We start from the raw sequence: 27362 nt of genomic DNA, 5'->3' as shown, positions 1-27362 counted from the left end.
ATATTCTAGCTTTGTAGTTCAACCAAAAGACCAATTAAAAAACTACTTCACTGCCTGACCAGGCGGTGGCACAGTGGATAGAGCATCAGACTGGGACGCAGAGGACCCAGGTTTTAAACCCCGAAGTCACCAGCTTGAGCCCAAGGTCTCTGGCTTGAGCAAGGGGTTGCTCGGTCTGCTGTGCCTCTCCCCCTCACCCCCCGTCAAGGTACATATGAGAAAGCAATCAATGAACTAAGGTGTCACAACAAAGAGTTGATGCTTCTCATCTCTCTCCCTTCTTGTCTCTCTTTCTGTGTCTGTCTTTGTCTCACATACACACACACACACACACACTACTTCCCTGACTACATTTTTGTTCTGACACATCTTCCATGTTATCTTTTCCAAATAAAAGTACTGTGAGGAAATAAATGTGTCCCAATGAATTCTCATCCCACAGTCCGCAGTTAGAAAGAAAATTAGCAGACAAAGTAGAGATAAAATAGCCTCATAGCACCAATGCCTAAGATTGGGCCACAAGGGCTGTTGATCTGTTTAGATCTGGTGCGCATCATACATGTAATTGACACAGCTCTCCACACCGACCTCGCTTTCCCAGTTTAACGCAAGCTATTCAATGACAAGCCAGTGATCCCATCGAGGTGCATGTAAGGAATGTGGCCAGTTCCCACATGAGGGGTGAGTGTATTACAAATGATCCAAAGGACAAGTGTCACTCGTGAACACCATTCCTTGTGATAACCATGCAAAATGAGGGGGAAATGACACCTCAATAAAGAAGCCCGTGAAGTTAAAACATCTCCCTTTAACATAACTGGCGAACGTGCTTGAGGGCTTCCAGGGAAACCATCAGCCAAACACTTTCTCTACCGTTTGCAGGCATCTCCTGGGTGCAAGCAATGAACAGTTTAAACACTGAATTATTTTTGTACAGCACAAACGGAGTTTATCCTTAAATTCAATCCAGAAACCGTGAGGTCTCCTGGCAGGCTGGGAGCCTCCGGCCAGTCCTTCCTGATGCAAGAGGGAGAAATGCGGCACACAGACGACCTGGAGCGGGGCTCCAAGGACAGTCCAGTCCGCGTCCGCTTCCCCACGTGACACAGGCGGCGGCGGCGCTGCTCTGACTCTCCCCCAGGAGCCCGCAGGATACAGCCATCAAGCTCTCCCGCCAACAGAGCACATCGAAGACACGCATCAGGGAGCTTTCCCACCCTTGTGGTTCCTCAATAAGCTGCCGTCTGTCTCCTTTTCCACCCAGAAAATGATACAGAAATGTTTCAGTCACCACCTTTCCTCACTATTTCCCTCTACATCGCTGGATTTTCACAACAGACCCCGCTTAGATACAATGCAAGGAGTCGGTCTGCTTTTCTAATCTCAGAAACGACACAAGGCATTCCAGGCACAGTAAGAGCACATGTTCAGAAATGCTCAAATGTGCAACTGTGGAAGGAGCAGCCACTGTCTTTTCAGGAGGAAGACAGAGCACAGGCAAAGGCTGGAAAGGAGAGAGAGATGGCTCATTTTAGAAAGCATTCTGTTCAGACAAGTGTGTTCATTAGACACAGCCATTGAAAAGAAATGAGGGACAATGTCCTCAAACACTGCCGCAGCTCTTGTTAGAAAAAGCAGACCTCAGCTCTGTTCTGGGCACTTTGAACTGACTCACTCCAGAACGGTAACAAGTACTTTATTATAAGCCATGAAGTATGCTAAGGACTTTAAGTAAATTCACATTTAAGCCATATCACATTACCCGCTTAATAGTTCACATATTTGTGGCGAAGAGTGTTTGTCTCTAGCCCAAGGCCCCACAGTCGGTAAGTGTGCTTGCAATAAAACACAACTTAAAACATGTGAAGTTTACCAAACACTGTAGGCTATAAAGTCACTCTGTGGATACTAATGCGAAAGTTTCAGCAAGGAAGACCAAAGATGAATCATGCCACAAAGAAGCAATGGGAAAATGAAGATCTGAGTCTGGCAAATCAAGAACGATCTGGTTACCCCGATGGTTAAAGGCACAGCACACAAAAAGAAGTCTTAGTCTTCTATCCAAAAGCCAGGATTTTCACATCTACTAAAGAATTTATCGGCCCTGGCCAGTTGGCTCAGTGGTAGAGTGTCAACCCGGTATGCAGACATTCTGCGTTTGATTCCGAATCAGGGCACACAGGAGAGGCGACCATCTGCTTCTCTACTCCTCTGCTCCCCCTTCTCTCTCTATTTCTCTCTCTCTTCTCCTCCCGCAGCTATGGCTTGATTAGTTTGAATGTACCGGCCCCAGGGGTCTGAGGATGGCTCAGTGGAGCCTCCACCTCAGGTGCTAAAAATAGCTCAGTTGTCAGCATGGCCCCAGATGGGCAGAGCATCAGCCCTAGATAAAGGTTGCTGGGTGGATTGCAGTTGGGGCACATGCAGGAGTCTGTCTCTCTCCCTTCCTCTCACTTAAAAAAAGAAAATTTATCATGTTTCTAGTACAGAATAAACAGTAGGGAAAAGAAACTTAATTGTGTAAGGAAGGGACTAAGGAGAAACAGTGTCATTAGAGGTTACTGTCCTCCACTTACAGCCCATGCTGACTCAGGGAAGGAAGTGGGGCTACTCAACAATGACCTCCCCATCAAACCCTCAAGAAACGTGCACTATACATTAAGAATGAGGGTACCCTACTCCAATGAAATGACTCAACTATTGCTTCAAGTGTTGCTGACAGCAGTCAGTCTCCCTCAGCGAGCTGAGCAGAAACGTTCCCAGGAACAGGAAGCCCAGCTCCGCATGCCAGCACCTCTGGCTTGAGGACGGTGTTCTTGGGAGTTGGCCACATTATTTATAGTGTTTAATGAGCAACGGAAAACAGTAAAAACCCATCCTGCGTTTTGGGGTAAAAATAATGAAGTGCTTCATGCAAAGGCGAGTAAGTGTGTGATGAAACAGAGGAAAACGTCTCTACAGGGGACACTGTGGGTGCTGGGCATTCGCTGCTCCTGGAGGCTCCACACTCGTTAGCCGGGAAGGAGGGTACAGAGAGCTGAGATTCTCACTGACGGGTGATTTCCTGTCTGTCTTTGGCAGTCCAGACTTACCAACTACACCATAAACTATTTTCCGCTATAATAAATGTCATCCTATACCAGCAAAACCTCAAACCCAAAGCCAAATCAAAACAAAACCCAAACCCAAACAGAAACAGGAAAAGCTACCTCTGTTACAGTCCTGGGACTTATCCCTGTGTCTATGAGAAGAAGTTCCAATAGATTAGGCACCTTTCCATTAGATTAGGCACCTTTAGTCAAAAAGGCCAGATGTGTATCTGAACTATCAATCACATGAAGAGGAGAACAAAGTTAACAGAATCAGCCAACATGTCTTAACTCCACAGGGGAAATTAGAAAGAATCGGCCTCCAGTAAGTCACAGCTGGAGACAGCACAGCCCAGGACTGCAGGGCACCTACTTCTGTCCCCAACCCATGTCACATGAGTTTAATCAGGGACACTGAAGAAACACCAGCCACAGCAGGAGTGTTTCTTTATTCCCTTTGCTTTAGTCTCTGGGATACCTGGTCTTTCAACAAAGCCTGTCTGTCATGCATGACTGTGCCTTTGTAAGAATTTTTTTTTTTAATTCAGTGGGAGGAGGGGAGGCAGAGACAGACTCTTGCAAGTACTCCGACCCAAATTCACCCAGCAAGCCCACTAGGGGGCGATATTCTGCCCATCTGGGGCTGCTGGTCCATTGCTCAGCAACCAAACTCTTCTTAGTGCCTGAGACAGAGGCCATGAAGCCATCTTCAGTGCCATGGGCCAACTTGCTCCAATCAAACTATGGCTGCAGGAGAGGAGGGAGGGGGAAGAGGAAAGGAAAAAGGAAGCAGTACAGAGAGAAGACAGGGGTGGGGGGTAAAGAAGCAGATGGGCGCTTCTCCTGTGCCCTGACCAGGAATTGAAACCAGGATATCCACACACCAGGCCAACACTCTACCACTGAGACAACTGGTCAGAGCCAAGAATTTAAATCTTTATATCAAGATCTCTCACTGACTCCTCATAAATAAAAAATACAAAAACGGGGGGTTTCTCAAAGAACAAGCTGCCTTTCCGTGTCAAACACTTGGATCCAACGCAGGTATGTTTCTGAGCATCTCCCCTTTGTAAATGCCCTGTGTTTACAGAAGCCAGACATCTAGGTAACGTTCAGAGCCAGCAGACCTGAGTTGGCATGCGGCTGCATTTACTCTCCTTCGCACTGGCTTAACTAAAATAAAACTCCATCTCAGTCTTTCGTGAACTTGACGTTTTTGAGAAGCTTAGGAAAATAACATTGGGGAAAACCTGGATTACTATACTGAGGTAAAATAAGAGAGTATCTTTGAGACATAAGAGCATCATGTCTGTTAACACTTGGGCCTCCAGGTGAAGAATAAATGGTAATTCTCTGTACTGTTTTTGCAACTAATTTAAAGTCTAAAATTATTTCAAAATAAAGTTTGTTTTTTCTTTAAATTAATTTGTAGAGAGAGAAAAGGGGGAAGAGATGTTGTTGCACTTACTCATGCATTCATTGGTTGATTCTTGTATGTAGCCTGACTGAAGACTGAATTTGCAACCTTAGGGTATCAAACTGATACTTTAACCAACTGAACTAACCAACCACAGCAAAATAAAATCTTTACAAATGGGTCAGGTTTAGTCTCCCAAAATATAATAAATTTACTTTCTGTCTTAACCAGGTGGTGGTGTGTGGATAGAGCATCAGACTGGGATGCAGAGGACCCAGGTTCGAAGCTCTGAGGTCGCCAGCTTGAACATGGGTTCATCTGGTTTGAGCAAGGGGTCACTCGGTCTGCTATAGCCCCCCATCAAGGCACATGAGAAAGCAATCAATGAACAACTAAGGGGCCTCAACAAAGAACTGATGCTTCTCATCTCCCACCCTTCCTGTCTATCCCTATCTGTGTCTCTCTCTGTCTCAAAAACAATTAATTAATTTACTGTGAAGAAAACAGGTAGTAAGTGGAGGAGGATCACAACACTCAGCTCCTGCTCCCCTTTTCTGTTTAAATGATGAGCCAGCCATTCACTCAGAGGACGCAGCACGCCCATTTTGGAAGGCCGTGTTATATATATGGTGCTGAAGTGAGAAATGGGTCAGAAAAAGTGTTTAAAATAATTTAATGTTTTAAAGAAAAGTAGTATACTCACGGTCCAACCCAGGATGGCTGATTGTCATTAAAGAGACGGACTTTGTCAGTGTGGACGAAATGGCTGAGGTGCAGTAATTAAACCCCTGTTGCTTAGTTCTGTGACAGGTCTGCATAGTAAAAAAAAAAAAAAAAAAAAAAAGTGAAGCACAAGTTCTAAGTCCAGGCGCTCACATTTCTTAGATAAGCACAGCACTTTACATTCCTACCAAGGCCAGGGGGACAGGGCGGCACAGGGGGGCCGCACAGCTCTGCTGCGGACAGCTGGGACTGAAGCCAGCCCCGGCCCTAACAGCTGCTTCAGACAGCCCTCAGCTTTTCCGAGCCTTAGTCTTCTCATCTGTAAACCGGGGATAATTAGAGTGCCCATTCTGTACAGTGTTTTCCTATCCCCTACAATACTTGCTGTTTCAAATTTTGTAAGTGCTTCATTAACATCTGCTGAATGCATAATCAGATAAAAATAATTTCACTAGAAACATCCAACTGCACAGTTCTTGTTCTTTGAAAATATCAGTCTCTCTCATAGAAGTACAGTAATAATATTCTGATCTTCAAGGGCTGGAAACAGAGGTCTAAGTAAGTTTCAAGATCACAAGCAAAGCAGCCCTGCATCTGGAAGGAAGTCTAAATCTCTCACTTCCGATTCTAAGATTAGACTGCTTCTCTCCGTGCAGGTGACTGCCATTTGGTCATTTAACTCTCAGTAACAGAGCCCTGAAACAGAGCCAATCACTGCTGGCCAGCACACTTGTACTGGTTCTGAGAGCCCGTTTGTTCTAACTGTGAGCTAACTCTAATTACGGTAAATCCCTTCCCTTCATGGTAGGCTGACATCTGCCTCCTTCGGACTTGGACATGTTGAAAAGTAAGCAAGGAAAAGCCTTTACTAGCAGGAACTTGACTGCGCTGAATGAAGACTTCGGATTATTTAGAGCTTGTTTGCTGTGTAACCATGGAGTCTGAGGCACAGTTGCTATGTTTCCAATACAACTGAGGTCTGAAAAATGACCTCAGGGAAAGGCAGAGACTTTCAACAGGAAGTTGGCTGCAGGCAACTTGTCCGGACCAGAGATACAAGCACCTCAAGTCCCCACTCTGAGGTCGCACACAAGATAAAGAGCTACAGGTCAGCCAGTTCCAGGAAGGGAGGCAGCAAACTGCTGCAGGCCTTCAGCTTGGCTTCCATCAGGTGCACACCATGGGTGTAGCTGCATTCATTACTAAGAGCAACCCCTGGGGCCAAGTGTGTATCTGGTCGCATCACTGCTATGTAGTAGGATAGAATAAAAATTCAATTTCTACACAAAATCTCAGTCACCTATTCAAAGTACAGTAGTTTAATATCTTTGTTTGCTTGTTTAATTAGAAATGTTTCAGGGGTGGGGAGATGTTAAGAGAGGGATGGGGATCAATAGTGATGGATGGAGACTTGAATTGGAGGGGTGAACATACATACAATATACAGATGCTGTATAGAATTGTACAACTAAAACCTATGTAACTTTACCAACCAGTGCCATCCCAATAAATTCAATAAAAAAGGAAAGAGAGAATATTTCACACTATTTCTACCTAAAACTCCAGTCACCTATTCAAAGACAGGTGTTAATTTTTTTGTCCGTTTAGTTAGGAATGTTTCATTTGTACATGTGCCCCAGAACCTTCTCAGAACTGAAGGCAACGTCCTCTTGGCCCAAGAGAAGGACAGAGAACGCAGGTAGCATAGGACGCTGGAGAAGCATGTAATTCAAATTGTCATTCAGAACCCCTGAGGGATGGTCAGAAGTGGCGAGTAATGATGAAAAGCCCAAGAAGGCGAGAACTGAGGAAAAGTCACTTGATTTGTCACTCAAGGAAATCCATGCCCTTCAAAAGAGGACAGGACAGCGGGGACACTGCAAGATCTTCAGGGGGTGACTAGGGCAGAGAGTGTAGCTGCTCTCTCAGGAATGGTGGCGGTGGCAGGGAGGAGGGGATAAATAGTTCTTTCTTAAGACAATGTGATGAGATAAAGAATAAACTTGGTTTTCAGGAAGGAGAAATTTGTGATGTATTTTTGAGAACTGAGAAATTTAATAATGGTATGTAACACACCCAAAGACCCGTTTTACTACTGGGGTAGTAAAAAAAAAAAAAAAAAAAAGTCCTTAGAAAGGAAGAAAAAATTCAATTTAATATCCTGGGTATCTTCCTAATCTTAAAAAAATGTTGCTTTCACGGAATATTTAAATTTATGCAGATTAACGAGTCTTAAATTACTATTATGTGCTAAAAACTTGTTTCCTGCTAGATTGAGTATATTATGTAATGGGTAAGTAATCAGAGCTGTGCTAGCCTCATATTAACATAACTACTGTCTTCTTTGTTCCTTATATCAGGGCATATTTAGGGAAACAAAATGAGGGTTTCCCAAAACAGCGACAGGTCCCTATTTCAGCCTTACCTGCTGACCGAACATCCTATGTTCTCTCTGGCCCGATTCCAGGTCCTCTTCTGAAAGGGACACAAGAGAGTCGCCCCGCTCCTCTGCACTGAAAGGGTGCCTGCGCTCTTGGGCGTCGGCCGAGTTCACTTCCAGGGACGAGGACGGCTTCATTCCCACCCCAGCTCCTCCAGTCAAGCCTTCCAGGCTGAAACTGAACAGAGAGCAAAAATTCACTCATCCTGTTTTCGAGTCTCAGAAAGAAAGACGGACACCAAGCCCCGCCGGTGGCCCCTCCGCTCGCACACGATTTCCACGTCACCTCGCAAAGCAGTCTGCAGGGCCCAGCACAGTGAATGCCACCAGCCTTCCCCCGCACAGATCTTGGTAGGTTGAGAAAAAGACATCACATTTAGATTTTCTTACCTCATTCAGTTTGTTCAAATATGAAACCATCTAAGGTCATTTTCTCAGATTTTTTTTCAATGTATCTTAGTGGCCTTTTATTTATGTATTTTTCCTTGATCTTTGCAAGAATCTAACTCTGCTAATGCCAAGTTATTAAACAGCACAGAGAAAATACAAGCGCAAATGACTCTTAGAAGGTAAATGAGGAGACTCAAATTGCCCCCAAGTCCATTAAATGGACCTTTATAATTTACATTCAACTACAGTCCGGGTGAGCTTTATAACTTCAGAGGTATGCATCCATTCAGAAAACCCAAGTGCCGCTTATGACCATTTCATCTACGCACCACTGGCCAGACAGTAACTGCTTGACAGGCTTCCTGAGAAGGGTCAGCTGCAGCCAGGCACATAGCACACCTCAAAGAACAAAACCGAAAAGCTACTAAGCCCAAGAGTTTTAAGTTTTTTGCCCTGATATTGACAAGGGGGTAGGGGTGGGGATGGGGGTCGGGAGAGGCAAACTTAGTGTCTGGTTTCCAAAATGGGATCTCTGGAATAAAGAATTTTGTGGTTTGCTGAGTAGAAAGCCTTTTCTGTAAGCAGGTGGCTACAGAGTGGGTTACCTCTATACTCCTTGGGTTGCTAGCCAGAAAAATCTCACATCTGTTACAACAACAGGGGAAGCATCTTTAAAATAAGCAAGACCTCAAAATATAGCTGTAGCTGACCACAGTTACGAGAAGTTCAACAGTATCTGAACGGTTACTAAAGCTATTAAGTTATCTCTGCTCAAACTGTACAGTTAGTTGCTATAAATAATTCACAATTGCTAGTCCAGAAAGGCTTGTGTGTGCTTTTTTTGTTTCACATATTACTTAACTACAAACTGAAACCATATGCCTGTCTTTTCTTTAGTGCAGTGGTTGGCAAACTCATTAGTCAACAGAGCCAAATATCAACAGTACGAGTGAAATTTCTTTTGAGAGCCAAATTTTTTAAACTTAAACTATATAGGTAGGTACATTCCTTATCGAGGTAGCACCTGCACATGGTATTTTGTGGAAGAGCCACACTCAAGGGGCCAAAGAGCCGCATGTGGCTCGTGAGCCGCAGTTTGCCGACCAGGGCTCTAGTGGGTAAATTAAAGAATGGATTTTGTTTTCCTTATTTCAATATGACAATAGAAATCATGATTAACTAGAAGTAATGCCCCTGGAGAAGTCATTTTTAATACCAGGGATAGGAAGACAGGCTAATGAAGAAGAAATTTAGTTTTCCATTGTGAATGATTTATAAAACCAGGTCTATGCTCACCAAAAAACTTACTCCTGAAACTGTTTTAGTAATTAAATCTGGCTGCTCAGCAGAGAGAACATGAAACACGGAGTCTGTGAATTTGGAATCTAAAGCGAGGGTGGATTTGGTAGCGTAACAGAAATAAGTGCATCTTATGAGCCGCCCTGCTTCTCCACTGTTTTCCTCAGGATGCACGAATCCTAGGGTCTGGGAATGAGGGAAGACAGACACATAGAGAGAGAGAAGTGGTCCACCGCACCAGGGAGACAAGCTTGCCAAAAACACCGCTACAGCCACGTGAGACAGACATGAGGCGCAGGGCACACCACGCGACTTCTAGGCTGTACTCCTTCAGCTGGACTAGTGGTGCTGGGAGCAGAGGCGACGGAACAGTGAGCTCACACACAAAGCGGGCCGCCATCCATATGCAATGCAGCCACCGAGAAGCCAGCTCCAAGCCAGAAGCCCGTGTGCTGTGTTGTATGATTCCCCCATCACGGCTAGACACGAAACAATACCATACCTTCTGTAATTAAAGTCGGCACTCAGGGCAGCAGAGTTTTGCACACCAGAGGGACACCAGCTCATACTGGGGATGATGACATCAAAGACAGAAATAGAAATGGAGGGAGAAAAGAGGAAACAGGGATGGGGGTATTGGGTTTAAAAAGAAAGGGCACAGTTAGATGAATTTATTTGAACATAAAAACAAACAAACTAGAAGCGCAACGTTGATTTAGAATTTAGAAAAAGGCTAGAACAAAAACTATAAGATCTTAAGGCTGTTCTATGGATGTTTATCGAGGCGGTGCTACTGGAAGGGGCCATGCGAGCTCTGCACAGGATACCCAATCCAGTATGAAACTCAATTCCTTCTAGACGGCCCCGAGTACAGAGCCCGTCTCATGGCTTCCCCTGCAGGCCTCCCCAGGAAGTGTCTCACCTCCCACTCCTGGGGCACTCTCTCTCTATATCCCACCCCGCCCACACCCCCCTCCCACAGCATCTAGAAGCCTCAGCTAGAAGGGACAATGGCTGACCACACTGTGGGGGCAGGCTCACTGAGTTACCGGGTGTTTCATGTGTTTCCAGTAAGGACCGCTAATGCAGACAAGTCATTCATCTTCCAGGGTAACCTACCCACTCAACACTCACACCCATCTTCAAAGCCGAGTCTCAAGGCTCTTACACTAAAGCTAAAGCTAAAGCCTACAGCAACGGTCATATTCCTTGCATTTTAATCACAATGAAGGGATTTTTTTGAGGAATTTTAATATACTCGGAAATTCGTCTTTTTAATTTTCATACAAAAATTTAAGAACCCATTTATCCATCTACTTCCTTGATTATCTCAGCACTGATATTCTCAAACAGCAGGGACAGAAATTCTGGGGTTGGACAGGCTAAGTCAATACAACCAGCTAAAAAAGAGCCAATTCAAAATGAGTTACTCTGCAAGGGGAACTGCATCAACAGACCAGGATTTATGACCAATGAAAGCTATCACTTAAAGATACACTGCTAGCACTTGGGCTCTCAAGCTCCAAGTCGACATGTCTCTGTTTGCAGAAGGGGGTAACAGGAACACCACTCAGCGCCCTCCGAATCTTGGAAATGGGAAGGCCTCTCGACTACAGTAGTCTTCCTCTTATCCGTGGTTCTGTTTTCTAAGGTTTCCGTTAACCACAGCCTGAAAATGTTAAATGTAAATATTAAGTGGAAAACTCCAGAAACACCTAGTAGGTTTTAAAGTATGTGCCTGCCTGAGCGGTGTGATGCAATCTCAGCCCGTCCCACTCTGTCCCACCCGGACATGAATCATCCCTGGGTCCAGCTTCTCCATACAGTGCCCATTCCCCGCCTGTTAGTCAACTACTGAGCAGCTGTCTCGGTATTAACTGACTGCCTAAGTATCACAATGCTTGTGTCCGAGTTACCCTGATTATACTTAAGAATAGCCTCAAAGCCATTCACATGACTTCTGCTCCAGTATATTGCTATAATTATTCTATTTTATTAGTTGTTATTAATCTCTTACTGTGCTTAATTTACAAATTAAACTTTGTCACAGATATGTATGCATAGAAAAAACACAACAGTATCTATAAGGTTGGTACCATCCACAGTGCTAGGCATCCACTGGAGGTCTTGGAATATATCCCCTGCTTCTAAGGGAGCCTCTACTAGACACCAAGCTAGTTTCTTTTCTTGACAAACAGGGTTTCTGATGGGAGGGAGAGGAGAGAGGGGGAGGAGAGAAGAGGAGAAGGGGGAGAAGAAAGGGGGAGGAAAAGGAGAGGAGAAAGGGAAGAGAAAGGGGAGGGGAGAGGAAAGTGGTGGAAGAATAAACATAAGAGCTACCCCTATGGCTCTTCTAAAAGTAAAAAACTTCAATATCATTTAAAAAAATACTTTAAAGTGTAAAACATTTTAAATTGGATTACATTACTAGTTTACAGCTCCCCAGTGCAGAAGGAGTGAAATGCCCAGCGAGGCCCGTCCTGCCCGAGCAGAAGTGAGCCCCAAAGGCCTGCACGCACACATGAGGCCCACAGTCCATTCTGTAGAAGTATTAACTGTAAATCCCCAAACTGTTCATAAAAAGGCATTTTACATCTAAATATCCAACTTCATATTAAAAACAGAATGTGGCTGATCAGTAACTGAATATACACTGCCAAATTAAAAATTATATATATAATATTGTTATATCAATAAAAAATCTCCTTCTACAGATTTAAACACTCCTTTCCTCCAAGAAATGACATGTGCGAAACTGGGGTGAAATTTAAGGTGAAAAGAATGAAAAGCAAGAGGAAGACAGAAAGGAGTAACATGCTTTTCCAAGGGTCCAGGAGGTTGAAAATGGCCCCACAGTAGCAAAAATACGGCCCTTCCTTACAGCAGAAAACTCCTTCCACAATCATGAGTGTTTCTGAGAGCATCCTAATGTCCTCAATTTCTCGGTGAGTGGGAATAACATTTAATAATTATTTGGCTTTGTTTTTAAATTCAATAAATTCCAGATTAAAAAAACAAAACTATCCTCCTGCCTTGGCCAGCTGGCACAGTGCATAGAGCATCAGCCTGGTTGTGTAGCCACCCAGGTTCAACCCCTGGTCAGGGCACCCAGTAAAGCAATCATCTGCTTCTCTTCCCCACCTTCTCTCCCTTTCATCTCTCTTCCCCTCTCATAGCCACTAGCTCGGCTGGCCCAAGCATCAACCTCAGGCACTAAAAATAGCTCAGTTGATTTGAGCATTAGCCCCAGGAGCCCCAGGTGGGGGTTGTTGGGTGGATTCTGGTCCGGGCACATGTGGAGGGAGTCTGTCTCACTATCTCCCCTTCTCTCATTTTAGAACAAACTATCCTTCTCCTCCACCTTATAATATATGGTAGAATGTTTCAATTTTACTAGTTAAGGCTTGATACAAATTTAAATGTATGCTTCCTCTTCTTCCTACAGAATATGACTAAAAATGAAACTCACTGCAGTGGCTGGGATGGGTATAGCATTTGCTAATGTGGACTACTGCATCTAGCAACTTGTCATCTTGCAAGGGTCTTCAAGAGCACATTCAAGAATTCCAATGGGAGCCAGACTCATGTCTCTCTAAAGGTTTTAGATTTAAGTCTGGAAAACACTTATAACTTGTTCCCCTGAAGAAATACTTAACCAGAGTCATGATCATCTAAGTTTTATGAGAATATCTGTATCTGAGCACAATTCTGTACTAACTCTCGAATTAAAGGAAGTAGCCCCCTTCAACAAACACCTTCAGCTAATATGAAAAACACCTCTTTACAAATATAAGTCTCTTAACACGAGAAGCTACCAGTAATCTAACAATCAGCTTCGGATGCCTAGATCTGTTTGCAGGCAATATAAGAAGGTCACTAATGACTTCTGAACAATAAAACAAAATTCAGTTTTGAAAAAGATAAAATCAGGGTTTTTTGACTAGAAATGACCTTTCAGCCTATGTGGCACTAATTTTTTAGCCTAAAAACTTTTAGCTGACAAAAATAATTGAAAAATTGGCAGTGAGAGGGCCCATGAGACCGGATGCCTCCCACCTGAAGGAATGACAACACGGCAAACGGGAAGGAAGGAATGCCAGGCGGCCCAGGAGCAACTACTGTCAGCCAAGTACTAGAGGAGGCGCTGAAAATGTTTGCGGGCCTAGGTGTGAGGCACATACATAATAATTCTGGTTCTCTACCTGCTCCCTTCTTCTCTCTTTTTGGAAAAAAGAAATAGTCCCTCCTAGAACCCAATCCATTAGAGAGGCACAATACAAACATTTCTTCAAATTCTTCTGGAGAAAGTTGGGGAGCCCCTATTATCAAAGCTTCAGATTGAAGAAACCATTTCATACGGACCAGACATCAGCAATTAAGCACCTAGGGTTTGTTCGCCTGAAGCAGATGTAACATCATTCAAAAACAGCTATTTAAGCACGGAATAAGCAGAATGAGATGCTTGTTAGTATATGCTCAGAGGCAACATGGTTAGTCCGACAATTGAGTGAACTCTACCTTCTCCTATGAATGGGAGGTCTCCTGACAACATCCCCAAGAACTCGCATTGAACTGAAAATGAATGGTGGAAGAGGTCAGTGTTGAGGCGACACAAAATGGATACAAATGCATGAAACACAGACATCAGGCTGGGAAGAGACACCATCCTCAAAGGACGGTACAGGAAGTAAGGCGATGAACGACTGTGGAATAGAAAAATGTCAGAACCAAAGGGCCTGACAAGCTCTGTGGAGGTCCCTGAGCTCCCTTCCTTGCTCCAAGGAGCTAATCGGATGACAAGGAATGCGGTTTACTAACTTCTCAAAGGAAAAGGATCAGAAAAAAGAAAGGGCATTCAAGACTTTCAAAGGGTTTTCTTAACACCTGAAAATTCAGGTTACACTGCATGTAGGTAATGCCATCAGAATTAGTCAAACTGATTCTGTGATACCCGACCCTCAGTTCTGTTTCTCCGGAAGCACTGGGGCAGTGGGTAACCCTAGTGCTAACCTCAGACAGGAGATCCCACGATATTAATAGGTTGAAAATATAAATAACGCAGGTCATGGTGGTTCTAGGCTTAGTTCAGCCCAAAGATCACTAAGTAATCTTGAACAAATAATTTAATCTGAGCTTCAATTTCCTCATCTGAGCTAAATGGTCCATTAAGTCCCATACAGCTCTGAAATCAAAGCCATGGTAAAGAAACCTATAGTGGCTTACAAATAAAAATGGTTTCTATAGAAAATAAACCCCCATTTCTTGGCACTGTTAACATCTGAGACCAGAATGCCCTGCCGTAAGGCTCATTTCCTTCATCTTTATTTTTTCTACTGGTGTGAATACTTTAAAGACAAAAAAAAAATACAGCAAGAAAAAAGCTGAACGGCTTTTAGAAACTGCTTTTTATATGATCAAGCTATTCAAATGTATACCAAAACTACCCAGAAGATAAGGCCAGTTCTTATTTTTAAGGGAAGCAGCCTGCGATCACAGAGAAAGGGCACCTGACTAGGAGACCAGGAACCAGGATTCTACTGACCGTGGGTAGGTGACAGATACTGTGTGCACCTGTCCCATCTGCAAAAATGGGGTAATACTGTCTGAAGGTCTGCGAAACTATTGGCCCTGGCCGGTTTACTCAGTGGTAGAGCATCGGCCTGGCATGTGGAAGTCCCGGGTTCAATTCCTGGCCAGGGCACACAGGAGAAGTGCCCATCTGCTTCTCCACCCTTCCTCTCTCCTTTCTCTCTCTTTCTTCTCCTCCCACAGCCAAGGCTCCATTGGTGCAATGTTGGCCTGGGTGCTGAAGACGGTTCCATGGCCTTCACCTCAGGTACTAGAATGGCTCTGGTTGCAATGGAGCAGCAGCCCAGATGGGCAGAGCATTGCCCCTGGTGGGCATGCCAGGTGGATCCTGGTTGGGTGCATGAGGGAGTCTGTCGTCTGCCTCCCCACTTCTCACTTCAGAAAAAAATAAATACAAAAAAAATACAGAAAAATTTAAAAACCCTGACAAACTATATATTTTCTGATCTATAAATTTCATGAACAAATCTGGCCTGAATAAATGTTACCATACCTTCTGTGAGACACACACATTTCACTTGTGATATTTATATCATGACAAATACTGTGAATGGCAGGTATTTTACAGATGAGAAAATTAAAGCTCAGAGGGGTCAAGTAACTTGTCCAAGGACACCCACACAAAACGGTCTAGAGCTGGAGTCTGAACACTGGTTTTCCTGACTCCGAAGTCTGTTTTGTTCTTCTGTACCAGGGTATCTCCCCCCACATTTCCCCCACGACGACCCCAAGCCAGAAACTCCTCTGATACAGGCAGACAGGAGAGGGTAAACAAGCCCGGGGCACCTCACCTCCTGTGGTTCATCTCTCCATCGCTGGCAGCATTCTTCCCAGGCCCCCAGCTGTGCCTCCGGAAAGGGGACAGTGAGCGCATGGAGCTCCTCAGGACAGAGCAGCTGGCTGGCACTTCGGTGATGCTGTCCATCTCCTCCTCTTCCATCTCGCCCGGGCCAGCGGGCTCGCTCTCACTCTCCCGGCCCTCAGCTCCCACCCCATGGCTGTAGAAGCCATCGAGAGACTGCTGGTCTCTGGACCTGTTCAAATTCGTTATGTGCGGGAGGGACACATCACTGCCGTGATAGGAGTGGCGATCCAGGGAAGCCGTGTCATCGGTGGAAGAACTGGATCCAGTGATGTCACAGGCTGACGGCTCTTCCTCGGGCTGTTAGGGAGAGAAAGCACAGATGGCTGAAAGGTAGGACCAAGCAGGGAGCCCAGTTGCTCCTGCCTGAGCCAGTGGCTTCAGGGTGGGTCAGACGGGCGAGATCACAACTGGCTTCAAACAGACTCCTCTCCTTTTACAGCCTGGTCAAAGCTGGATTCAAACAGCCTCCAACAAAAGTATGGTCTAGGGGTGATGCCCTTTCTGCCTCTAACCAGAGGCACTAATTTTTCCTTTCTTATAGTGAGAAAAAAAATCTAATTCAAGTCAGTTCTTTCAGTCAATGCCACCTACTGAAATGAAGAGAACCCACATATCTCTGTGTGGCAGCTGTATGAAAACTCTAAGGTTTACCATTTTCGCAAGCCTTAACTACAAACAAGGGTGTCCGCTTGGCCACAAGAATGGTGTACTGAAGTTAATTATTCCAAAAGCAAGTCTGTGGCTGTATTTAGTGGCCTCCTGAAAAATGTCACACAGTTTATGAGCCCACCTAAAGTCTGCCACAAATGCCCAAATTCTGGCCACAAATACTAAAATAGAATATATTCTTTTTTTCCCCATTTCACTGAGAACTGGCTGACTGTTGTGAGGCAAAACTGTACATAAACAATCAGTCCTGGCAACAGTGTCTCTGACAAAGGAATGGTGGCCTTCCCTGCACCTCCAAGCCTAACGGGAATTACTCAATTTTGTCTCAATAGCCTAACATTCTCGGTTTGCTGTGTGCAAGACAGCTGAGCTTCATGGCATCCAAAAGATAATGTTATCCAAAAGGTAAGTGTCTGAAGGATGCACGATCACTCTAGCTACAGATGTGGGCAGACGTGGGCACTGCAGTCTTAGTCTCGTTCTGCAGTTCCTACAGAATAGGGAGCAAACGGCATTCTGTGATCCCCCCCTTAGCCAGTCTTTGAAAGTTTTAATTAAGAGTGAAGTTTTTCAAGAAACATACAAAAAATTTATAAGAATGACTCCTTTTAAGCTTTGAAATAGAAAACAAGTCTTATACTAGAAGAATCTCTTCAAAGGTTTAATGGAATACTTCAAAAGCATGCTACCTTCTATAAGCACTCTTTATACAATTTGTGCTGGATCTCACCAGCTCATGGGTACCCCCCTCACGCCCTGAGAGTCCAGCTTCCTGGGCTGTTTGCTACTTAAATGATGAGTTAAGGAATGAGACTGAGAGAAAACAGAAGGGGCTCACTGGACAGTCAGGAAAGTGTGGCCCATGCTGTCTGAGGGGCTCTTCCCACACACAGTGAGCGAGCAGCTGAAGCAGGATGTGAACCCAGGTCGATCCTCAAACTGCCCTGTTCCATCTTCATTCTCTTTAAAAAACCCTATAAGGACGAGATCTCAAAGTCACCAACAGGGAAGTTCTCAGTGTTCCCTTCTGGGGTCCGCACTGTAAAATAAAACTCCTGTATGCTTCACCAAGCAGATTCGAAAACAGCGAAGGTAGTATTTTAAAATAAAACTGTGGGCTCTTTAAGTTAATGAGGAATGACCTGGGCATCCTAAGGAGTTTCTACTCAGGAGGCCACTTTCCATAGAGAGGGAAAACAGAAATGGACATGAACACCAACTTTAGAAGACTTTTAGGATGTCCTGGCTTTCTCACCGTACTGGGTCGAATAGTGTCCTCCTGAAACTCATGTCCTTCTCAGAGTGGGACCTTCTTTGGAAAGGGGACCTTTGCAGGTGTAGTTAGGTAAAATGAGGTCAGAGAGAAGGTGGTGCACACACCTATCAGGAGTGGTATCTCTCTGCGAAGGGAGGAGATGCGGGAAGACACGCGGGAGAAGCCGTGAGAGGATGGAGACAGAGCCTGGAGTGGAGCGCCACAGCCTGGACGCCAGGCAGCAAGCCCCTTCGGTGGCAGTCCCCTCAGAAACTCGAGTTGTAAAAAACTTTTACCTCCAGAATCATGAGAGAATAAACTGATGCTGTTCTAAGCCACCAGGTTGGTGGTAACTGGGTCCAGTGGCCCTAGGAAACTAATGCACTCATCCTTAAGCTGCCTAAAGTTTTAGTTCTCAAAACAAGAACAAGGGACAAACCGAATGGGCCCCAACAGAGCGAACTGCGTGGCGAGTCTGTGCTAATCCACAGCGAGGCGTCTAAGGAAATGAAAGCTGAGTTACAGTTTCCGTTTCTCCATTTAGCATGTATTTTTACACAGCAGCTCTTCCCAATCTGGAAATGACTTACAATGGCAGAGTGGGTACTTAATACTGGATCTTTAAAATAAAAAAAAAAAAAAGCAAGCTTGTAATTAGCAGAGAATTATATCTAGGCCATCTGCTTTAAGACCTGAAGAGTTTGCGTGTGTGTGTGTGTGTGTGTGTGTACACACGCGTGAGCATTCACACCTAACTCTGGATACACAGCTCAAGGAAATGAAATAATTATCTTGAAGAGACCTCTGCACTCGACTCCCACTTTCATACCATTGTATTGATCAGCCTTATAAAAGAAGGAGACACCGCCGTCTGCACCAACATGGACGGACCCTGAGGGCACCGTGCTGAGTGAGACAGGCCAGACACAGGGACACAAATACTGCACGATCTTTCTGGTACCTGGAATCTAAGAATGTCACACTAATGACAACAGGCCGTAGGAGGTGGCTGGAGGGCTGGGGGAACGGGGAAATGTTAGTCAGAGGGAACAAACTTTCAGTTACAAGATGAGTAAGCTCTCGAGACATAATGTACAGCTTGGGGACTACAGTTAATTTAATGATAACTTTGGTGGACACGAGACACTAGCTGAGAATCAAGTCTCAAGTGGTCTCACCAAATACACCAAGTGTAACTATGTGAAGTGACAGATATGTTAGCTCAATCGTGTCACACTGTACATGTATATCAACACTTTGTATTGTATACCTTAAATGTACATGATTCTTATTTGTCAATTATAACTTGATAATGCTGGGGAGAAAGTCACTGAATGGTACCCTTGAAACTGTGTATTTCATTGTATGTAAATTTTACAAAAAATAATCGTATAAACAAATGCTGAAGTCTAAGCATTTGAGGGTGAAGTATATTCATGCCTGTAACGTACTTTGAAATGCATCATAAAAATTAGATGGACTAGTAGGTAGAAAGAAGGATGGACAGATGTTTAGTTATATAATAGAGCAACTATAACAAAAAGTTAACTGTAGACTCTAAGTGGTGGATGTTCACCGAACAATTCTAACTTTTCTGTGTTTCAGAATTTTCTGAATAAATTTTTTTTTTAAATCCAGATTGGTTTTTCTTAACCAGAGTTATACTGTATAGGTACATATGTATATATAAATCTTAACCCGAGTTATCCTATATAGATAAATATGTATACAGAGAGGTGTAAACATTATATACACAGTAATATAAAACCAGCTACACACTTTATATCTCATTGGCACAGCTGAAGAAATCATGCTTGATATTGCCAAAATACTAATTCTTGAATTTTCATTCACTTGTTCATCAAATACTTTATAAATTATTATCTACTATACTATGCAGAAGGCACTCTGCATGGGCCTTGGAAAGTAACAGTTCACATTTTAAATACCTAGTATAGGCCACTGAGATCTCAGTCCATTTACATGTAACATGCATCATATCGCAAGCATTATTGCTGCTTTACAGTTCTGAAATTATAATAATTTTAATACTTGCGTATAAGCAATCAGTTATTCTAATTTAGATTCTGAAAATGTACTTTTATCTCTAAAAGTTTAAAAAATTGAAGGTAAACTTTTGGCTTGGTAAACAAGTACTTGAGGCCAAACTACAGTCTGAAAGAAAAGACACCCCTTTCATGTTTAGCATCTTGGAGAGGTTACTTTGATTTTTCGAATTAACCGTATGTTTCACAACTTGAAGGAGAAAACAAGGTGTAAGGACTTTACTTCATCCCTGTTTGGGAAAAGAGGCAGCCCCTGTATTTTCTGTGCACTTTAATTATTATCTTTTTGGATAACAGGGTGGCCGGATCATATAGGTATATTCTATGATCATACTTTCTTAGGGCCAAGAGAATCTCTGGATCTCTTATTTTGAAAACAAAAACATAAAGTGTATGTTGCTGAGATCTTGGGAACCACAAATATCTCTAAGACTACACATGAAACTTCTAACACCAAAATATCACAATATTTATCAGGAGGCAGACTGAATAAAAATATAAGGTTAAGGCAAAAAGTTCCTGACAAACATTGCCTGCTGTTAAAGGGACCCCTGAGAAGCCACAGTCACACTGATGGCTGCAGGAAGTGAGCTAATGCACCACCCGTGGTTCACATTTAAAATGCTGCAAGGGCTTCCCTACCGACTATATTTCAGGGAAGGAGGAAGAGGGCCTGGGAAGAAACCTGGGGATGGTCTGATGTTTCGCAGTACACGTGTGGGTGACCCCCCCACACACACACAGAAAGGCTTTTAAGGAAGGAGCTGAGCCTGACCAGACAGCAGCGCAGTGGACAGATCGTCGGACTGGGACACGGAAGAGCGAGGTTCGAGACCCCAAGATTGCTGGCTTGAGCACAGGCTCATCTGGTTTGAGCAAGTCTTGCCAGCTTTAGCCTGGGGTCACTGGCTTAAGCAAGGGGTCACTTGGTCTGCTGTACCCCCCGGTCAGGGCGCATATGAGAAAGCAATCAATGAACAACTAAGGTGCTGCAACAAAGAATTGATGTTTCTAATCTCTCTCCCTTCCGGTCTCTCTGTCTCTGTCAAAAATAAAAAATAAAAAATAAAAAAAGAAGGAGCTGGGCCTGACCTGGGGCTCTGCAGCTGAGGTCGCCAGTTCTGAACCCTGGGCTTGCCTGGTCAGGGCACATATGGGAGTTGATGCTTCCTACTCCTCCCCCTTCTCCCCCCCCTCTCCCCCCTCTCTAAAATGAATAAATAAAAATATTTTAAAAAATAAAGGAGCTGATGGTCCATCAGCCACTTCTATGCTTCGACATAAATCCCTGGCTGTTAAAGCAGGCGCTGGAAGATTGAAAGCAAAGAACAGAAAGTGACAGATTTCCGGGTCAGACCTAGGAATTCAATTCTGTTCCCAGCTGAGTGATTCTGGGCAAACCCACCAGAGCCTCCATTTCCTCAGGAGTATAATGTGGACACCACCACCCACCTGACAGGGTTGGCGGGACCAATCATGAAATGAGATCACACATGTAAAAATTCAGTTCAACGCTTCGTGCATAAAAATACCTTGCAATTATCAGTCCCTCTCTCACCCTTCCTTTCTTAAATACACCCTTGATTTTGATAACGCTAGAGCAAACTTCTATTTGCAAAACTTCTCGTGGTCAGACTTTGGGAGAGTAAAACTACCAAGAGGAAGAAAGCCTCCAGATGTCAGAGAGGCCATAAGACAATCTGGTCAGCGCATGTCGAGGTGAAAGTGTACCCCCACTTCCAGTTTTCCAGAGGCACTCCGGTGTGAAATGTAGGTAAGACTTAATTTGGGGAGTAAAAAATTGTGTCTACCTAGTCATCCTGGAAAAAAAAAAAGCTAAATTTAACAATGGCCACTGGTATCAACAATCCTGTAAATGTTTCTGGCAGTTTAAAAAAGCAGGTAAGCCTGACCTGTGGTGGCGCAGTGGATAAAGTGTCGACTTGGAAATGCTGAGGACGCCGGTTCGAAACCCTGGGCTTGCCTGGTCAAGGCACATATGGGACTTGATGCTCCCAGCTCCTCCCCCCTTCTCTCTCTCTCTCTCTCTCCCTCCCTCTCTCTCTCCTCTCTAAAAAATGAATAAATAAAATTAAAAAAAAAAAAAGCAGGTAAAATATAGGAAATTCTAATTCTGCATAGCTAGAAAAACCCTTCAATGCAGTGAGCAGAGATAACTGTCACTCTGCAGACATGGTGACATCCAAGGACAAGATGTTTTGCACTAGGAGGCAGCAAGCAAGTATTGTTTAATAAAGACATCAATTTTTAAAATGTTTTTACTATGAAAATTTTCAAACATACAGAAATATTTAACAAAACATTATGTACACAGCCTGACCAGGCAGTGGCACAGTTAGAGTGTCAGACTGGGACGCAGAGGACCCAGGTTCGAAGCCCCGAGGTCACACTGGCTTGAGTGTGGGATCATAGACATGATCCCATGGTCGCCGGTTTGAGCAAGGGGTCACTTGCTCTGCTGTAGCCCCCCCACTCAAGGCACATATGAGAGAGCAATCAATGAACAACTAAGGAGACTAGGGAGCCGCAACAAAGAATTGATGCTTCTCATCTCTCTCCCTTCCTACCCGTCTGTCCATGTCTCTGTCCCTCTGTCACAAAAAAAACCCAAAAAAACATTATGCACATATCCATGACACTTTTTGGTGATTACTGATTACTCAAACTTAAAGCTGGAACAGAGATATTATCTAATCTGCTTATGTCACACACAAGAGATTTCCTCCCAGACAAAGCACCTACACAGTGGCACTCTGGGGGGGGGGGGGGGCAGTACGGAGAGAGAGACTTTAGAAGTCCTTATAATGAAAATCTCAAAATCACAGTGGAGATTACCCAAATTCTGTTTATCTTTTTTTTCTTTTTCTTTTTTTCATTGATTTGAAAGAAAAGAATAAAGAAAGAGAGAAGGGGGAAGGGGGGAGGGGGAGGAAGGGAGACAGGGGTACAGGGAGAGGGAGAGAGATGGTAGAAGGGGAGAGGGAGGGAGAGAGAAGCATCAATCCATTGTTCCACTTAGTTGTTCCATTTAGCTGTGCACTCACTGGTTGCTTCTTCTATGTTCCTGACATGGGATGGAACCTGTGACCTCAGTGTACGGGGACAATGCTACACCTCCTGAGCCTCCTAGCCAGCGCCCAAATTCTATTATTATCATCTTTTTAATCCTCTTGGTATCCCTTTTCCTAAATAACCTCAGAGAAGAATTTTTCGCTCCACAGAATCCCTTGACTCCACAGTCCACTCTGAGCAACAAGGACAGGAATCCTGAGGCCCCAGCCGTCTTCCCCAGGACCCTCCAGAAGACAATGAGCCCGAGGACAGGAGCAAGGCGGAAGAGGGTGAAGGAGGCCGAGTGGAACTGGGAGCTGCCCGAACAGAAGCGGGAGTGTCTGAAGGTCCACCCCCAGAGGTTTAACTACGCTCGGGGATAAGCCTCTGCTCTTCCCTCCTGACCAGGACACCACATCACAGGAGGTCCTGGAGCACGCTGCCGCCCACTGGCCCCAGCACTCCCGTCACTTCCCTGGAACCATCCCAGCTGCCGTCACACGTCAGCCCAGCCCCCCCACCCCCGTCCCCCGTCCCCTGAGACAAGCGCTGCGGCACATGGCGGAGTGCTGCCTGCTGACTCGCGTGGGAAAGCCCTCCGGTTTTCTTAGGACACAAAGCAGAACTCACTGTACTAGGTGCAAACGTGAGCAAAAGAAAGCAAGTGCCCCCACCCCCATCCCCTCAGAGGGCCCCAAATTACATGAAACACACAGGTGATTCATGTAGATGGGCCTGGCTCTTCACCAAAGAGAAAGCTTGGGCGCCCTAGTAGAGATCTAGAAAGTTCCAATTAAGCAGCTTGACATCACCAAGCTCGACAGGGAGCTTCAGGCCTAAAAACATTCATCAGAAATGACTCTGTGGCTGTTCATACACATGACATCACAGTCTGAGCTGCGGTCCCTCCTGCCCACTCAAAGGTACTAACTGTCATTTGATTTAATTCATTTCCATCTCCTCAGTCTTCCATGTGAGCATCACAACTTACAAGCAAGCAGCCACAATTCTGCAGAATATGAACTGACCTCTTTATGAGCCCGTTAACCTGGCACTTCCTTCTCTGCGAGGGAAGAGTTACACTTCCCTAAGACCAGGCAGGCGCACAGAGGAGCTCTGAAAGGCTAGCAGGGTCACAGCTCCTCACGGGTCACACGCAGTACCTTGGGGAAGACGATGCTGTCCACTTCTTCACTGGGGGAGTGAAAGAGGTCCGACTCGCTCCCAGATTCTCGTTTAAGTGTGCCTTGCTTGGGGGCACACTTCCTGCCCAGACCACCATCCAGAAAGTTATCACATTCTGAAAAAGAAAAATTATTCAAATAATACTTTAAAATCAGTCTTTCAAATCGACTGACCCCACCCCCACCCCCACCCCCACCCCCACCCACCGCTTATATTGCAGTCGTTAGAGAGTTTCTTCCTTTGACTATCAAATCTGAATTCTTGCATTAGGAAACTATGCGATAGGGTTTGTGGCCAATTTGTTTTGAGTCGTTTCTGGAAACTTGTTACTTTATCAAAATGCTGAGATAAAAGAGAAGCAGCATATCTAATGAGTAGATCAATGTATTATACTACGGGTTCCAATGAGTAAGAACAAAAAAATCTTTACTTAACTTCTTATACCTACACAGATCTGACCACGGGGGAATAATGCGTTGGAGAGAAATTATCATCTAGGATTTGTTTTCAGCTCAAAAACTAGGACAGTGACTGTGAGGTGCCAGACAGAGTGGCCCTGATAAAAATATTACACTGGGACATCAAGGAACTCTAAAGACTTAGTACACTAAAACTAGCAACTATTTAACCCATTCTCTCCTATGAACTTTGTAAACAAAAGGGACATGTGACCTGGCAGCAACAGAGTTAAAAATATTTGTATGTGGAGAAACCAAAAACCCAAAGAGAGACAACAGTAGGTAGACAGCAACCTCCTTCAAGAAGTTCTGAAGGGCCTGACCAGGTGGTGGCGCAGTGGATAGAGCATCGGACTGGGATGCGGAAGGACCCAGTTTCGAGACCCCGAGGTCGCCAGCTTGAGCGCGGGCTCATCTGGCTTGAGCAAAGAGCTCACCAGCTTGGACCCCAAGTTGCTGGCTCCAGCAGGGGGTTACTCAGTCTGCTGAAGGCCCACGGTCAAGGCACATGTGAGAAAGCAATCAATGAACAACTAAGAAGTTGCAACGCGCAACGAGAAACTGATGATTGATGCTTCTCATCTCTCTCCGTTCCTGTCTGTCCCTGTCTATCTCTGCCTCTGTAAAAAAAAAAAAAAAAAAAAAAAAAAAGAAGTTCTGAAGTGAAGAGTGAAACATCTCCACCTAGTTAGCATTTCTCTGTGACTTGGACAGACACGTGTCCATTTATCAAATCCATAGGTGATACTATGTGACAAGGGGTGGGGAGATCACCTGGGTACCTTGAAGACAATACAAGGTGACACGAAACAAAAAATACTAATAGTTTGAGGCTCTATTTATTATTTGGACAGCGTACCCAATTCCAAAATGGGGAAAGTCCTGCCACCTTTGACCGCTTAACTGCACCCACAGAACTGGGCTAGATAGCATTTAAATTAAAACAAAAGTGCACGCATGGTAATGAGGTCACAGCAGGGGAAACACGAAATATATTTGGCCTGCAGAGGAGCCAGAAGAAACCCTGTCCAAGGAGAGCTGCAGACCTGCCCATGCTGCTCCGGAGGCAGAACAGCGCCTGAGGCCCATGCCAGGGCCTCCATCCAAGTGGTGCCTGGCAGTCCGCTGAGGCCACAAAGTGAGCGTCCTTCCCAGAAGGGCTGGAGCAAAGGCTGAAAGGCTGTTAAGAGGTTTCTGACAAGGAGAGGCAGTGAAGATTGGACTAGATTACCCCCCCCCCCCCCCGTCTCATTCGATCCTCAGAGTCTATGTGTGTGTGAGAGATAATGAGAAGAGGAAGATGTTCTTACCTAAATTAAGTAATAATTGATCATTAATAAATTATTTTCCCTGAATCAGGCAGGAATCTCAGAATCACCTTTTCTATTAGGCATTTGACTGTATCCAGAGAATGTCCCCCCAAAAAGAGAGGAGTCTAGTGTGTGTTTAGTGGGAGGAAGAGGTGGGTCACAATCTGGGGGTGGAAATGAATATAGTGAGACAATTTCAACACCCGAGTACACAGAGGATGCCACAGGAAGTGAGACTGGGTCTGCAGAATAATCTGAAAATGTTTCAGATAAAGAAAAAAAATGACCTTAGTTCTTTTTAAATTTGGTGTCCAAATGGTGTCTAAGTATGCTACTTCCATGGAAACAGCCCTGCCTTTAAAAAACTAGAAAGCAGCCTGACCTGTGGTGGCGCAGTGGGATAGGGCGTCGACCTGGAACACTGAGGTCGCTGGTTCGAAACCTTGGGCTTGCCGGGTCGGGGCACATATGGGAGTTGATGCTTCCTCCTCTCTCTCTCTCTCTCTCTCTCTCTCTCTCTCTCTCTCTCTCTTTCCCCCCCTCTAAAAATCAATAAATAAAATAAAATAAAAAACCTAGAGGTCCTGGCCAGTTGGCTCAGTGGTAGAGCGTCGGCCTGGCGTGCGGGGGACCCGGGTTCGATTCCCGGCCAGGACACATAGGAGAAGCGCCCATTTGCTTCTCCACCCCCCCTCCTTCCTCTCTGTCTCTCTCTTCCCCTCCTGCAGCCAAGGCTCCATTGGAGCAAAGATGGCCTGGGCGCTGGGGATGGCTCCTTGGCCTCTGCCCCAGGCGCTAGAGTGGCTCTGGTCGCGGCAGAGCATCGCCCCCTGGTGGGCAGAGCGTCACCCCTGGTGGGTGTGCCGGGTGGATCCCGGTCGGGCGCATGCGGGAGTCTGTCTGACTGTCTCTCCGCATTTCCAGCTTCAGAAAAATACAAAAATAAATAAATAAATAAATAAATAAAATAATAAAAACCTAGAAAGCATGGGTATTTGGAGTGTCCCTCCCCCTGCCAACCCCCACAAGGCAGAGGGTATGCAGGTCCTTAGGTGAAGTGTGTGTGTGTGGGGGGGGCCTTTCTCCTCCCTCCCCCTTTCCACACTTGGAAAAACTAGAAACTCCATTCAGCAGCGGAGGGGAAAATGGGCTGGCCCAGAAAAGAAAGGGCTGTCACAGCAACTCTGCAGCGGCTAGCGGCCCAGCTGGCAGCCCCACAGACCAGTTGGAATTCCAGACGGAAAACACACCGGCTAGCAACGTTCTGATGGAAAATTCACAGGCAACGTCCAGAGGCAGCCCTGGTAGGAAGGCCTCACCAGAGAAGAAAGCCAGCACTGCAGGGACCACTAAGCACTTGCGGGTAAGAGTCTGCCCTGGGAGACACGCTGAGCACTGGGACAGGGAGGCGGGGAAGAGCATGGCAACCGGGAAGAGGGGCCAGGCAAGGGCTGCCAGCCATCACGCACCCCACAGGTGGGGGCGGGCCAAGGGCAAAGCCAACCTACACCCCAGCTTGCGCGTGTTGGTAAGTT

The 27362-nt window shown here is 45.1% G+C and overlaps 1 protein-coding gene across 18 annotated transcripts in view; it reads right to left on the bottom strand.

Annotated features, from left to right (window-relative positions):
• Positions 1–27362, bottom strand: part of AKAP13 (A-kinase anchoring protein 13) — a 287475-nt gene that overhangs the window by 57059 nt on the left and 203054 nt on the right. For 11 of the 18 annotated variants that reach the window (XM_066239247.1, XM_066239251.1, XM_066239252.1 and 8 more), the window contains 6 exons: positions 24038–24174; positions 15739–16109; positions 13877–13930; positions 9861–9926; positions 7655–7847; positions 5210–5318 (listed from right to left, as the gene is read on the bottom strand). In XM_066239247.1, the coding sequence (XP_066095344.1) occupies positions 5210–5318; positions 7655–7847; positions 9861–9926; positions 13877–13930; positions 15739–16109; positions 24038–24174 (930 nt within the window). The remainder of the gene's footprint in view (positions 1–5209; positions 5319–7654; positions 7848–9860; positions 9927–13876; positions 13931–15738; positions 16110–24037; positions 24175–27362) is intronic. The other 7 variants (XM_066239260.1, XM_066239261.1, XM_066239265.1 and 4 more) reach the window with 3 other exon arrangements.

This window comes from Saccopteryx bilineata, chromosome 7 (genome assembly GCF_036850765.1).
Source record: "Saccopteryx bilineata isolate mSacBil1 chromosome 7, mSacBil1_pri_phased_curated, whole genome shotgun sequence".
Lineage (NCBI taxonomy): Eukaryota > Metazoa > Chordata > Mammalia > Chiroptera > Emballonuridae > Saccopteryx > Saccopteryx bilineata.
The sequence above is the reverse complement of the archived record's forward strand: the minus strand, read 5'-3'. Positions and strand labels throughout refer to the sequence as shown.